The 15,582-nt window shown below is 35.9% G+C and overlaps 1 protein-coding gene across 1 annotated transcript; it reads left to right on the top strand.

Annotated features, from left to right (window-relative positions):
* Positions 1 to 5,145: 5,145 nt before the first annotated feature.
* LOC106131152 (G1/S-specific cyclin-D2-like) lies at positions 5,146 to 14,879 on the top strand. Its single transcript, XM_013330150.2, has 4 exons — positions 5,146 to 5,370; positions 6,868 to 7,083; positions 9,289 to 9,445; positions 14,421 to 14,879. Exons 1-4 carry the CDS (start codon positions 5,146 to 5,148, stop codon positions 14,702 to 14,704), a joined length of 882 nt encoding a protein of 293 aa, XP_013185604.2. The 3' UTR covers positions 14,705 to 14,879.
* The last annotated feature ends 703 nt before the right edge of the window (positions 14,880 to 15,582 follow it).

Raw genomic sequence — 15,582 nt, 5'->3', positions numbered from 1 at the left:
CCCGTTTCATATAAGTAGAAACGAATCTAAAATGGCGGCCAAAATCATAATTTGCAAACTGTTGTCGTCTTTACTCACACACGCCAGTACATCATGCTGAAATATACGCTGTTGTTTGTTTTGTAAAATGTTTGTTTCGCGTGGTGATTGTCCTCAGACACAGACAACGACATATATCTTTATTAATTCTAACCCTGCGTCTGTTTCTGCGTCGCCTAATATTGTTTTTATGTATCTAAATATATTCAATGGTTATACATAAATCTATTTTTAATGTTATTGATAAAAAATATTGAACTAAAAAAAACTTTTTTGCTAACCCTACGATCTGTCACTACAAACAAGTACATAGCGCCATTTTAGATTCGTTTCTATGTTATCTAAACAGAATGAAACGAATAATACCTACCAAGGCTCCGTATTAACTTCGTCGGAGTGCTCAGTGCTCCGTACATGGCATAGGTACCTATATATAGGCTCCGTCTAGTCTAGTTTCTTTTGTCTATGGTAGTGATGTTAGTGTAGCCCGCGAAAATTAACATTAATAAATAAATGCCTCGTAAATACCTGCGTAACGTGCACAGTCAAAATAGTACTTAAGGTTCTATCTATATTAAATAGACAGGGTGTCTTTGTAGGTAAGAATTACTCAAAATCTTTACTAAAAGTTATTTGGGTTTGTATAAGTCGATATTATTGGGTATCATTTAAGCTATCACCAATTTAATTAGTTTTGTGTTTCTTAAATAATAGGGTTTGTCCTCAACATAGTAGATCTGTCACCAAAATGTAGTCACCAAACAATGCAAAATCAGTTCCACAATAAATCACCTAAAATCCTGAGATATAAGGTCTAGTACCAAATAAATGTTTTTGTATGTATTATAATAGGTGTGTCCTAATAAGTATTTAAGCAAACTAATTTAAAGAGATCACCAATAAATCATATTATGTTACTAGAAAATTGCATTAAGTTCAAATAAAAAATTAGGGTTGTCATCATCGTTTCAACCAAAAGATTCTGCTACTTAACTAGACTCCCAAGGTTCTAAATTTCCACTGGTAGTATAAATTATATTTAAATAAAATTTTTAGCAGAGTAGTAAATAAAACAATTAAAGTTAAAATAATCAATATTTATTGTTGAAAATAATTACCACTGAACAATCAGCGCTGGTTTAAAATAGCTGGCTTATGGCTAGCAGAATAGTAGATAAAACACTTAATTAAAGTTAAAATAATCAATATTTATTCTTAAAAATAATAACCACAGAACAATCAGCGCTGGTTTAAAATAGCTGGCTTATGGCTAGCAGAATAGTAGATAAAACACTTAATTAAAGTTAAAATAATCAATAGTTAACTACTACCCATCGTTGAAGCCGGATTGGTCAATTTTTAAAGCGCGCCAATTTGTCTCCGCCCCTTTGATCATTTTTTCATTAAAATTATAAATTGATGTATTAAATTGGTAACGAATACTATTAATTTAATATCTGAACGAAATAAAATGTTACTACTGTATTGGTGACAAAATATCAAATAAAAAGGAGTCGCAGTCAGGGATCGATAATCGATTTATTTGGTGGCAGATCTACCATTCTGAGCACAGAGCTATTATTTAAGTAACAAAACTATTATTATAAGAACGAAGTTTATATTCATGTAATTCAATATAATTTTATTGGTTATCGATCTCTTATTTTACACATATATTAACATTAATTTGATAATTCATACCTGGGAACAATTTTTGTTTATCTGAGAACGAAAATATTTCGTGGCGATAGATCTATTTATTAGGTGATACAACTTGATGACAAATATAAATTTTGGTGATAGAAAATATAGTTCCCGATATTATTTAGTTTTTGGTCAATCTTGTGTAGGTGACCGTTATATCTAACTTATCTGCATTAGTAGGTATACATGCTGGTCTGAAAACAAAGAGAAAACAAAATGTGTTCCAGCCACAGATTTTAAAACATTAAGTAGGTACATGTTCCAATCGCTTCTCGTCCGTGCAGTTTGAAAAGTCAATCAAAGGAAAGGTTACTAAACTTGGAGTTCTTCTTTAAGGCGATGGGCTAGCAACCTATCACTATTTGAATTTCAATTTCATCATTAAATCGTACTGTTGAGCGGCAAGTTTACTTTTTAGTAGGTATAGTAACTTGATGTAACGTACTCGTATAAGCGTGATAGCAGTCTTTTCGAGACTTGTGGCTCTGTCTATCCCGCAAAAAGCATTGATTGATTGTATGTGGGTATGTATCTAGCTATCTCGTTGGGTTTCATTTTAGGTAGTAAAGGTCGGGTAGGTAATTTATTTGTTGTTTTTTTTAACTTCTATTCTACATCATATTAGGTATATATTATATATATATAAGTTCACGTAATAATGATAAGTAAATATCATTAAACATTTACCTCTTACAATTACTTAGATACTAATGTGGGAACACAGATACTGCGCTAAATTCTAATCGTTAAATGTAACGAAAAGTAGATGGGATGGGTTGACAAATTATAATTAGTGGTTACATGGCGGTCTCGTAATTCGACTATGGCATGTGGCGTGGTCTGGACGATTCCGATACCGCGGGAACTGTCCACTCGGGCAATCCCAGACGAATACCAAATGTTACGAGTAAGTTTAGTTACGGTCGTGGGCAGGCAAATTTAAATACGTGAAGATTAATATCTGTAACATAATTTTAAACATCTAAGGGAAATATGGATTTCTTGTCTACCCATGTAGTTTTAATAAGTGAAAAATATCTTAGTTTAGGTCATAACATAAAGCTTAGTTTTTTTAAATAATAACTAAATAGTAATATTTTAAACGGATTAAACAGACTAGCATTGCATAGTCTGTTTAATCCGTTTAAAATATTACTTAGAAAATTAAATCAGGGAATAATTCCAACAGAGTTCCGAAGAATAGGAGAGGTACAGTCAAAAAGTGAGTCATACTACACAATAGCGCGCTTTCAACTTATCTATTGTTTTGTGTAGGTATGTATGATTTCATAAAAAAAGTCTCAACAATTATTAAATATACTTCGTCTTATGTAGGTACGCCATTCTTCTATCCGTTCTGTAGCGTTGGATTATGGGATAGTTTCTGCAAGTAATGTTTTTAAATTTGTGCATAGTTTTGACCGGACACTACTTATAACTACTGCTAGGTACCTACTTAAATCCTCCTTCTGAATTGATGCGAAAGTCTTTGAAAGTTGACATAATTGATAGCTTTTGACGTTTAAGCAATAATTCCCAATTTTAATGTTTGAAATCGCCGCTTACACTTATTAATCATCATGATACTTGGCAAAAAGCAGCTGGACCAGCTGAGCGGATTCACTGCGACAGCTATATGTTTTGGCTTAGCTTCGTTTATCGGCATGTGTTACATAACCGACTGGAAGGCTGTCGTTGGATATTTACCCTATTACAATTCTAAGTTTGATTGGAGTAAAGAAAAGAAACCAGGCTGTGAATAACAATTTTGAACAAGTCGTGTTATATAAAGCAATAATAAATAATAAATTGTAGTAGAACAATATTGAACTGGTCCAATTAAAATACAAGCAAGTTACTTTTGGAATAAAAAGGGATATATGGCACGCGTACTTAATTATACAATAGAGTCTGGAAAGAGAATGAAATTAGAATAATGACTGGTCTCAAGATCAGGTGTGCCCGGATTTGTAATAATATGTCAACCGGCTCATGCGCAGCCGGCGCACGCGCAGCTGTCCTCAGCCCTCCCATACCTCTGCAGTCATGCGCCCTCCGAATCAACAGGACCTCATTGTGCTATTGTCATTTTTATTTTATTATAATTGTTTTTTTTACATATTTTTATTATTATTTTATAACATAGCAGTGTTGTAAATTGTAACAAAATTACTCTTGAAGAAAGTTGTTATGTCGAAATTATTAGTTTGAGTCAGTTCAAAAGCCATTCTTAGCTTTATCCACCAGACGAAAAAGCAGACAAACGTTGGCAAAGAGTAGGTAGGTAGTTTACATATACAAAATCACGTTTATATCCCTTGCGGGGTAGACAGACGCAGTTTTGAAAAGACTGATAGGTCACGTTCAGCTGTTTGGCTTAATGATGGAATTGAAGAGTAGGATAGTAGGTACCTACAAACGTTTTAACATTAAAATTATTTTTGTTTATCTCTTCGTGCGCATAAAACTAAAAAAGCGGCCAAGTGCGTGTCAGACTCGCATACTTAGGGTTCCTTACTATCATCACGTTTGTTACTTAAACAAGTATTAAAAATTACGTTCGTTGCATGGGAGCCCCCCCATCATTTTTTTTATTGTTATTTAATTATTTATTTTGAAAGGTAATATATAAGTAAATTTTAATTTTTAGTAATTTATTTTTATAGCGGCAACGGAAATACATAATTTTTGCCATCACGGTTTATGAGATACAGCCTAGTGACAGACAGACGGGTAGACGCACAAACAGACAGGCTGACAGACAGCGGAGAGTTGGTAATAGGATCCCGATTTACCATTTAGGTACGAAATCCTAAAAAGCAGCTCGATGGGGCTATGACAAGGCTATATTTTCCTAAAAACGTGTGTCAGTTGATTATTTTTTGCCACATTTATTTTATATGATGGATAAATGATAGATTTGTGATAGTATGCTTTTGTGCGAGCAAAGCCGTGGGCTAAAGCTAGTGTATGATGTAGATGTTAATTTATAATGCTTTCGAGAGATTATTTGCAGGTTAGGTATTTTCAACACGTTCGGTTCGCTTTTATTTCGTTCCTAAAGTTACAGTAACTACATAAAAAGTATTTATATGAAATATGCTCAATAAAGTAAACCCGCAACTCTACTTTATACTATCTTGACTCACGCTTGACCGTTTTTCAAAGGGTTCTCCTGTAAGGGAATTTGGAGGGGCGAGTTGTGCGTACGCGCACGTTCCGATGCACTCGAAGTTACACTCGATGTGAACCGCTCGTAGGGCGGTTGTGCGGTAGTTAGCTCTACTTTGAGAAACTTTGTAAACAAACGGAAGAAAAATTGCGCGAGTTTAGAACTTTACTTTTCGATTAACTTTGTGGGATTGTCGTGTACCTATTCTAAGTGTTTGAAAAGTGATCAAAATGGATTTGTCCTGTGGCGAAAACTTGGAGAATTCTAGCAGCAGCAGAAGGGCAGTCGACATGTGTGTAGCAGGTCCAGACAGAGTTTTGGATCGGGACCCTCGTGTTCTACTCAACCTGATGGACTTGGAGAGGCTGCATGCTCTGCACACTGACTACTTCCAAAATGTGCAAATTGACATACAGCCTTTTATGCGAAAAGTGGTCACAACGTGGATGTTGGAGGTGAGATTATCTAACTTATGTTCAATATTCTTAACACATCTTATATCAATACAATAGATAATTAAACTTCCGTGAGCGACCGCTTTTAAATGTCATCGACCACTATCACCGTACTGAGTCGTAAATAATTACCTATGAGTGAGATTTTTTTTAAATAAATGAGATTGTTCTCGATATATGAAGATGACTAATATTATTTGGATTCTACCTGCATCTGTCAATTCTTGTTTAGTTATTTTGTTTCCATTCTAGTCTAAATAAAAAACTTAAGACTGCACTAGATGCTTTGTTTCTGCATTTATCGTAGAAGACGGTCAAGGGACTATCCTAAAATGTGTAGCAACCTGACACTTTCGGATTCTGCAATATCTAATTATATACATCTACTATCTATCCACTCTCTGTTCCTCAAACTTCCACCTTGTCTATTCTACTCTTATTCCTCCTCGTGTTAGTCCCGGTTACATTGTTTACCTCTTTGGTGAGGAGCCCGTGGTACTTGCGGGGTATTCTACATGTATACAAGAGTATCTTTGTGGGACGGTTATGGATAACCCATAAATTACTTTTTACGATACTAAAAATAGAAAGAACCGTTTGTAGCTGTAATTTTAAGAAACATTATATTATTATATATATTTTTGTGTCTTATTTTCATATCAAGAAAGTTGTAAACATTATTATTATATGAAGCTATCTATTTCTAAAAATGTCAAAATATCCTTGGCTTAAATGTCGACTTAAGATGTAATGCTCAATAGAAAAGCGATTGGGAAACTTGCTTCGGTGTCAGACTAGATAGGAGCCCTTAGAAACGCCCGTCAACGGAAACCTTTTTTACTTGATTTTTTGCTCAACTTACCTCTTGGATGCACACGGGAATCTTAATGCTTTAACTGAAAGTACTTGCGGCAGGTAAAAACTACACAAACTTGCGACAACATCAGAATGCAACAATAAACTTTCAAAATTCTATCGGATAAATTGTGAAGGGACTATGAATATTGATTAATTATGAATAGATAGAGGCTTTTAGTAATCGTATCTTAAATTTTCTATTATCATGAGAGATAAAAGAAGCCATAAATTCGTGTTTTCTTATGAAACCATTTGGTAAATAGTACCTAGCTTACTACTTAGAAAGCTGGTAGATTCCTTCAACTAATGAGTAGGTAGTGGGAGTTAAACCTACTTGAATATTATTACATAACACCATAATTAAAAGGCTGAATATACTTAAATGATAAAGGTAAACTAGATAGCTGATAAAGATAATCCTTAGCGCTTTATAGTATTAAAAATATTTATCCCAAACAAGTTTATAATTGGGCTTGCATATACTTTATCGCCACCCTTAGACTTAATTTTACAGCTACATTTCTGCATTCAACTTCAGTATAGCAAAATATCATAACGAGTTGAAGGACAAAAACATGTTTACAAAACAAACTTAAAGCTATATGCGTTTGTAGTAAAGGTGCATTTATTGGCAATCAGGTTTGCGAGGAACAGCAGTGCGAAGAGCAGGTGTTTCCCCTGGCCGTGAGCTACATGGACCGGTTTCTGGCCCAGCGTGCAATTTCCCGACAACAGCTGCAACTGCTTGCAGTCACCGCGTTGCTTCTCGCCTCCAAGTTTCGTCAATGTCACCCACTACCGGTGGACCTACTCTGCGCCTACACAGACAACTCCGTGTACCCACATGAAGTCAGGGTAAGTTTATCTAGTCAGTAATTTATTTGGTTGTTCCTAGCTCTTGGTCCTTCCAGTCTGATTCCCGGTTTTTTGTTTTGACAGATTATCATTTTAAATTTTTTGATAGTCTGATATGAATACCATAGCTTTACTTACTTGACGATACGACCCGATACAAAACAAGATAAATTCGGTGCATTTCAAAACGTAAACAATGTTTCTGTGGGTTTAGACCATTCATTACATGTACTTATCTAATTATCATTACATAGGAATGTGTGGTTTGAATAAAAGTAGACTTTCACTTAAGAAAACATCACGTGACTAAGGAGTCACGTGATGTTTTCTTAAGTAAGGACTTGTAATAGTAAAGAACCACGTGGTTCTAAAATATTTACATTTATGACTTCGTCTCTAAGTAGGCAGTGTTAAAGTCCAATTTAGCTTGAATTTTTTGAGAATTCAAATTAGATGCCTACTCTAATTTTGAACAGAAAATATTAATACAAATTATCTCTCGCTCAGGAATTTATGAGATCAACAATACACATAGATACGTGAAAGGCACGAAAAGGTCAAGTGATTCCTATGAAGCCATGCACCTTACATCCTGCCACGACCGCAGGTTATTCTTTGTTTTGATTTCTCTGTGAATGAACTCGATTAGTTGAGTCAAATGTCACTCCTTCACCCCTAAGAGGTCTTTATATTCCCCGTTTCCTCCAAGTCGCATGTTAGTTTCCGGCAATTACCTCTTCCTTGACGCACTATAGTGTAGTGACCAAGGCACTTATAGTCTCCCTTCTTAAGTAAGCTACAAGCCTGTGACGATATCGAATTGCTTTCTTACATGCTTCCGACGGAAATGTGGGCACGGGCCACGATCAGCGATAACATTAGTATTGTTCACCTAATGCTTCCAATGGTTCTGAAAATATTAAAAAGTAGGTAAGTACCTTACCTACCTAAAATTGTCAATGGCAAGTCCCCGGTTCCCACAATGTGGTTACAGTGCGAACAAAAATGACATAATTGTAATAATGTTACCAACATGGGCAGGTGTGACTGAATCAATTAGGTTTGGTATGTCACTAAATATGACTTATGTCGCCCAATTCTCACGCCTCTGCCAGCCAAAACCACCCCATTAGGTGATTTTAAACATGCCAACAAATAACGTTACATAAATTAAATATAATTCCCTTTGCAGATACGTTCACCTACGGAACTTCTTACATAATTCCATGAGATACTAAAATGGATAATATGATAATTTGGTAGATCGTGAGAAAGCCCTGTTGTTTTTACTTTGAGACCCCGTATGGCAGCGTAGTCACACATTTCCTTGCAATTAATTCGGCCGATGATCGCGATATGTCGCCGCCACGCATTCTTAATGACGTCATATGGTTCCCGACCTACAGCTCCTACTACTTTCACATACATACCGTCATTGGTCTCATAATTCGTCGGGTCAGTCGTATTAATGCATCAGTGACGCATGACATTATTCCAAACTTCTGCGCCTCTTTTATTCACTTCAATTAACTAATGAATTGAAGTGTGTTGGATATACAAGCACAGAATTAGTCACATTATACGAACAACGTAAACACAGTCAAAATAATTGTTATCTAAATGTCCACTTCAACAAGATATCTGAGTTTAATTTAATGAACTTGAAGACTAAGATTATTGTTAGATGATGTCATTCACCCTTGTTTATCATACAACGGCTACAACTTATCGATGAAAATAAAAGAAGCCAAACTTTTATGGTGCTTCCCAATCCCAGCAGCCTTATTACTTACTTCGTGTAAATCGACCCTTATTATTTTAATTTCATAGGAGTTCCCAGCGCAAAAAATTTAGGTCCCATGGCCTCTCCCTTTACTTACTATTTTTGTAATACGATTTGCTACTTTTGCGGTTTCCGCCAAATTCATCAAGTATGACGGTTACGACTCAACTGTTAAGAATACGTATTTGTCCTTTCTTCAATACACCTAACAAGCGTACTGTAATTGCGAAGCATATAAATTAAAGCGATCGATGAATAGAACTGCGAATCTTCTTTCAAAATGATTTTAATGTTCACACGGGGTCGCGCCCTTGGGTTGAGCTAAATCGAGTAGGATCTAATTGAGAATGTAGTATAGCAACTTTCGTAAAATAAAAACATACGCTATTGAATTAATAACATAATGTTTTTTTTTCTTGTAGCAATGGGAAGTTATGCTTTTGCAACGGTTGAACTGGCAACTGTCGATAGCTACCGCCTTCGACTTTGTGGAGCCGTTCTTGGCGCGAGTGCCGTGGGGCCGAGGAAATCCTCTGGTCCGCACTCATGCACTTACTCTCACCTCCGTATGTTATACTGGTAAGTGTTTTGACAGTAAATTGTTGAATATTGTATTCTTATCCATCCAGCTGTTGGCTCTGCCTACTTAATCAATACACATATTAAGACAATAAAAATAGAGTGTATGTATATTAAAAAAAATCCTAAAAATTTGAAAGCGGATTTCACAAGTGGATTACTTATGATTTGCTTATTTTACTTAACTAAGTATGCCAAAATAGTAAATGTTCATTCAGATAATAGAAATTAATAACTTATTACAAATATCTAAAATGACCAGTGTTATTCCAATTTCTACGAAAATAACACAAAAAAACTCAACATATTTGCGGATTCTACTACGAAATTTTATTACTTCATCATTTATCATTTTAGGACTATTTGTTCATTAAACTATAGATTTCATTAAACTACTAACATTTAACTTTAAACCAATTTTGTTTTAGACTCTGTAACATACGAGTAAATCTTATGTATATGCTCGGAGTAAACGACCTAAAACTCCATATAATTATTTTCAGCCACGCATTTTTTTTGCACGTAAATTTTGATAGGTAGGTGTGGGGTCAATCGTTCAATGCGTGTTTATAATGCGTTCCTCCCTTTGTTTATAATGGCTACAGGACGTAGCGTGTTAGGGGTGGACGACGCGTGTATCGGAACGCGCACATGCCGCTTGCGCACTGATATCGCGCACACCTTGCGCCCGCGCAGGCCCTTCCCTCAGCCACTGACCCTCGACCACTCCCGTTGTCAAATATTTGAAATACTTTTAGATAACACAAAGTTACTATGCATCACAGCGGCTGAAAATTAAATAAATTTCAATTGAAGATTATGTACAGAGGGATAACTCGTAACCAGTTACACGTTAAAGTTTAATATGCAAATCTAAATGCTTAGGAGCACGTGTGTCCAGTTAAACATGTTGAATTGAAATAACTCTTAGTTAAATTCAACTTTATTTAAATATTCGATTTTATTTTTATTGTCAGTATGTAGAACTATTTTCAGGCATAAAGTGGTTAATCATATAAAAATTAAGTAAATTTATATGAATGCTTTTATCAGCAATTTAAATCTGATCCAGCTGCCTTAATAGCCATAGGTAATGGACGCCATATGTGCGGATATTTTGGTATCCTGCGTATTTACGTGTCTTTATAGATATTTATGAGGTCCTGTCGGTGTGTGTAAGCTTTTACACCGAGAAACTTATTACACTGAAGATATTTATCATAGTTCAAATAAAATTTCAAATAGGAATAGAACATTATACACTCTTGATACACTCGATGTATTTTCTAAAAAATTCCTAGCATAAAATAAAATAACTGAGCTAAACACCTCAGTTAACCGTAAAGCTGTAATTGCCATTGACCAACGGTGACCCTAACGTGTTACAGCGACAAAGGGCCTGCGCCTGTTGCCTGGCCATTGAGCATAGCGATAACTTGGAAATGTTACCTGTATCTACTTTATAATAATAAAATTATACTAGATACTAATTATATATAATACTACGATCGAAATTGAATTTACCATTTTTTTATTTATAACGTGCCTACATATTAAAGTTAATTATTTCTTTATATTATTTTGTTTTTGTAAACCTAGTAGTTATTTCCTTTTTTTTTAATGACAATTAAGTTAATAAAAACTTAATAACTTAAAAATAAAACAACAATCGAAAATTGGTAGCGCTTGTTAATGAGTTAACTAAATTTAATTTGCTTCAACAAATAAGTATAGAGTTTTTCATATCACCCGTATGGTCCATCGGAGCCTGATAACAGTTATTTATGGCTGTCAGATGTTACCCTTGCGCAGTGACATTGGATTCCAATACTTAACATGATACAAACGCATTAAATGGGATCATTAAATATTGTATATCTCCTCCTTTTAGAATATCAGATAGATAGCTTGGCATATTGCGTCAAAATAATAATAAATACACAATGTATTGTAGTGATGTAATTTAATAAATACATAATCTATCCGGGTTTAGTCTTCTAATTTTCTTTTGATAAAGTTATTACCGATAAGTAGGTACATAATGTACACTAAATGTCGTCAAAATTGATTTCAAATTAGTATACTACTTCTAAAAAATTTGGCGAGTGTCAAGTTCTTGTTGGTGTTACAACGGAAACACCATAATTGCCGGTAACTGATCGTGCATTACTAGAGGTGTGAAGGGGTTAATAACACTGCTTGACCTTTTTTACTTTTTCTTTGAAAATTAATTCCAGCTTCTTTTTAATGGAAAGCCAATTTAAAATTGATCTTTTAAGGTTCCCTATAAAATACTAATACCAACTCGGGTTTGTGAAGCCAATATTAAATTAAACTCCATTTCGAAGCCTTAATTTTTGCTATAGCTATACCTAATAACTGATTTCTAATTAAAAAGGAGGATTCTCTTAAAAACCGCATCATATACGACGTCTGCCCCAGTAAAATCTTTTATGGTTTTAAGCAAATTAAGTGTAAATTTAATCATTATTGTTTGTAGGTGATCAAACCGCTGTGTTGAGGTCGATGAAGAGGATTTCTATTCAACATATAAATTAACTTATTCGACGCCCTTTGAAATTTCAAACTTCAAAGGAACGTACCAAATAAATTATGCAACCGATATCTATTGGTCACAGTTGGCATTAATGTGCTTAATCGAAATGCAAGCAATCGTATCACGTCCACGACTTTTGCCTTAGCGAACGGGCAAGGGACCGCGACAGCTGACTTGTGACAATGCCAGAAGACGTCCCGCAGCCATTGTGTCGCTCCCGACTCCCGGCCGAGTCCCGGTTCGACCTGAGTCGCGACAAAGGCTCCGACAAAGACCGTCTCGGCGCGCACCTGGCGTCCCGGCCGACCCTATCTAACCCGATAGCTATATGTGTCTTCAAACTCCAAACTTAAATCCAAAGACACGAGATCTCGCGCTTCCGTTTAACCCAGCCCAACTTCCGAGACGTCCCTCGCGATTATTGTTATGCTTTTTATACTCTATTTTTAAACAGTTTTTTAAAGCGTTATTACCATCGAATGCAAACAAAACCCCCTTTATTATTTATAACGCATAAAAATAAAATTGTTCATATTTCAATTATATATCTACTATTTCTATGGTATAATATTGATGATCTTAACTGATAGTCGTAAACTTTTTATAGAACTTGTTTTTTAAATAAGACATAAAAACTTAACGGGGGTTACCTATATTGAAACCCTTTTTGCACGATTAGACATTAACTTATTTGCAACCCTTGCACTTTAGCATTAATGTTTGCATTAGGATTTGCTGCTAGGGTAGACTGGTTTCTCAAACGGAAATTAACGGTCCTCGCTGTCTGTTGGACAGACGTCATTTCTACTGCGGCAATTAGTAGGGTAAGACGCGGGGGTGGTTGTCTTGGGTCAGAGGCCCCTTAGCGTGTGTTAGACCAGCAGATGTTGCAGTACCAACTGACAAGCAACCTGTCGCACAACGGATCGCGTCGCTTCGCTGCCCATGATATGGAGATCAGCGCTGATATGGGACCCACGAACGTTTTTGATTTTATTAATCAGCTCTAACTCTATGAAAAATGTTCGCGGTCACGATACGTATTGCAGCTCGTACACATATACCACAGTTATTTTTGTCCTCATTGTAAATATAACCCTATTTCTCCTCGTTAGAATGGCCTCCGGATGTGATAGTTAAGCTCCAGCATTAATTAATTTATAAAGGTTCATGCTCAGTTTTTTTGCTTAAAATTACGATGCACTCGCGTGTTGCAATCGTGTTTTTCTTGAGCAAATAGCGTTAATGACTTATAAGGATATAGTAGAATAGAAGGTAGGGTGTAGTGTAGGTGGGCAGTGACCCTATGCTGTTGCGGAGGTAGCCGACGGAAGGGTCGCGCCAGGTGCCGTCACATCTGCCGCGTCTTGGCTGCCTTCGCCTTGCGATACATCCAACTTGACTTTATAATATAAGTATGTTATGGTTCAATACCTCCACACCGTTATATACAAATGCTACAGTAAATTAAAACATAATTATGTATGTTTAGTATAAAAATGGAAGAATCTGCCATTTAAACTATTCGTCAAAGGCCCTTCAATTTATTTGACTTTATCTTTAGTATTCACTTCTCTTAAAATGGCGGTTTGGTGACCTTATTAATTGGCGCAGAATTGTGCAAAATTTAACGGTACTTTTGAGAGTTATTGATTGGGAGCCACGATCGAAGCCTATTTCCTCGAACAATGAACCAAGGAGGGTCTCAGGCCGTGGCAAAATCGCAGCTGCGCCCTACGCTAGATGACTTAAGATGTAAATTACCATTATTCTCGCGCTATTGTCCCGAGGTAGGTACACAAGATGCAGACGGGGACGGAATGCACAAATCTGGCAGCTGTTCGGCTCCTTCCTTGTTCGTCTAAACAACAATAGCAGGCGTGTATTGTGCAAAATGTAACACGACAATTTTAGAACTTTCAAGTCAATAATACATCTTTATTTTAAGATGTATAATATCTTTTCGAATGAGTTGACTTAGAGGACGGGATGTGTGGTTGCGAGTAAGCAAAGATATGCAAGGTGTCCGAGCCACCTGTCTGTATCCCAATTATCTCGCAACAGATGCTGTCTACCTGCGCCCGCTGCGATCTTTGTGCACGACAGTAGTTGCCCTTGCTCGTCCGATGCACGTAAAACTTAAATGTAAACAATGAACTGGTTTTAAAACAATTTGTCCATTCCAATCGTGTTATTGAACGTATTGTTACTTCCTATATGGTTTATAACTAAGTATATATGTTGAATGATGAAATGCAATGCAAAGATTTTATACAGTAGGTACTCTGTTCTTAAAGGTCATTTTTATAGGTAAATATTGTTTTCCACTGAGCTAGACTAGCTAGAGGTTTAGGATAAGTTTGTATTGTTCTTTAGAATCGCTCATATTTCTTACAGTACTGTTTTCATTGTCAACAGAAACCGAATTCCTTTTGGTACCACCGTCTCTCGTTGCCGTCGCGTGCATTACCGCGGCAGCGCGTGGTCTCCGTGTGAGAATGTCGATCAGCGACCTGTGTGCGTTGACCAGAGCCCCAGCTGCTGCCGCCGAGCTTGTCGCCAGACACGTGGAAAGAGTGCTAGCCCGCGAGACACAGCCACAGGAGGCCACAAGAGCCAGGCACGCGCAACCTCACAAACAGGCCGCCGACCAGACACAACTGCCCGACACACCCACAGATGTCCAAGACGTACGATTCTGATATCCGTATTAGTTACTAATGGTGACCAAACCTAACTTCTTTTTCTCACCTTATATTGAAAGACTCTTATCAAATAAAGCCTTTAGAGACGTATTGATCGAAATGTTATGAATTCACACGAATTTTATTGTTAAAATTGATTTTTTGTCGCACACCTGGGCGGATAAGAGACTCGCGAAGCAAAAAGTTTACATTGTATAATGCTCAGGCTTTAAAATTACATAGAAGAATTGTCCATTGATCTCAAATTATTTATATAAAGTACAGCTGTAGAGTTAGATTTATGATATTTATAGAGATTTGTTTAAATTGTATTATAGTTTGAATACAATCGACAGTTTAAGTTACTTTTATAGTTATGATCTCCGGTGAATCCAAAATCTTAAGTAAGACTGAAATTTAAAATGAACTATCAACTCGCATTAAGCCAATGGATGTCCAAAATTATTCAACTTATTATTTTAAAAAATTACAAATACTTTCTTGGGTCCACCACAGCCAACGTAGCTTCAAGGATGGTACTTAGGTATTGAACTTTTGTAGATGTTTAAATTTTGAGATTTTGTATTTCGTTGGAATATCAGAATAAATTAAATTTAGATAATTAAGGTCCGTAACTCATATTGTAGATGCCAAGTTTTTTCAAATTCTCAGTTGAAGCTTCGGTGAATTGTGCTAGTGGCTCCCACGTGGTAGCTCACGTGTGAAAAAAGAAATATTGTACAATATTTTTGATTGTTTAGAATATTTGTGAATGATGTGAATAGTTTTATTTTTGGAGTATGTTTTTGTGTGTCATTGTATGTAATTTAATTTTTAAGATCTCAGTTTATAGCTAATTCCAAATGAAACGCCTGCAATGAGGTGTAAGTAGTTGT

The sequence above is a fragment of the Amyelois transitella genome, chromosome 6 (assembly GCF_032362555.1).
Source record: "Amyelois transitella isolate CPQ chromosome 6, ilAmyTran1.1, whole genome shotgun sequence".
Classification (NCBI taxonomy): Eukaryota; Metazoa; Arthropoda; class Insecta; order Lepidoptera; family Pyralidae; genus Amyelois; species Amyelois transitella.
Note: the sequence above shows the minus strand (reverse complement) of the source record. Positions and strands in the feature narration are given on the sequence as shown.

Excerpts from the sequence above, each read along its gene's own strand:
- LOC106131152 (XM_013330150.2), top strand. The coding sequence starts at position 5,146 with ATGGATTTGTCCTGTGGCGAAAACTTGGAGAATTCTAGCAGCAGCAGA. Across the intron at positions 5,371-6,867 it reads TCACAACGTGGATGTTGGAG|GTTTGCGAGGAACAGCAGTG; the intron begins GTGAGATTATCT and ends ATTGGCAATCAG. Across the intron at positions 9,446-14,420 it reads CACCTCCGTATGTTATACTG|AAACCGAATTCCTTTTGGTA; the intron begins GTAAGTGTTTTG and ends CATTGTCAACAG.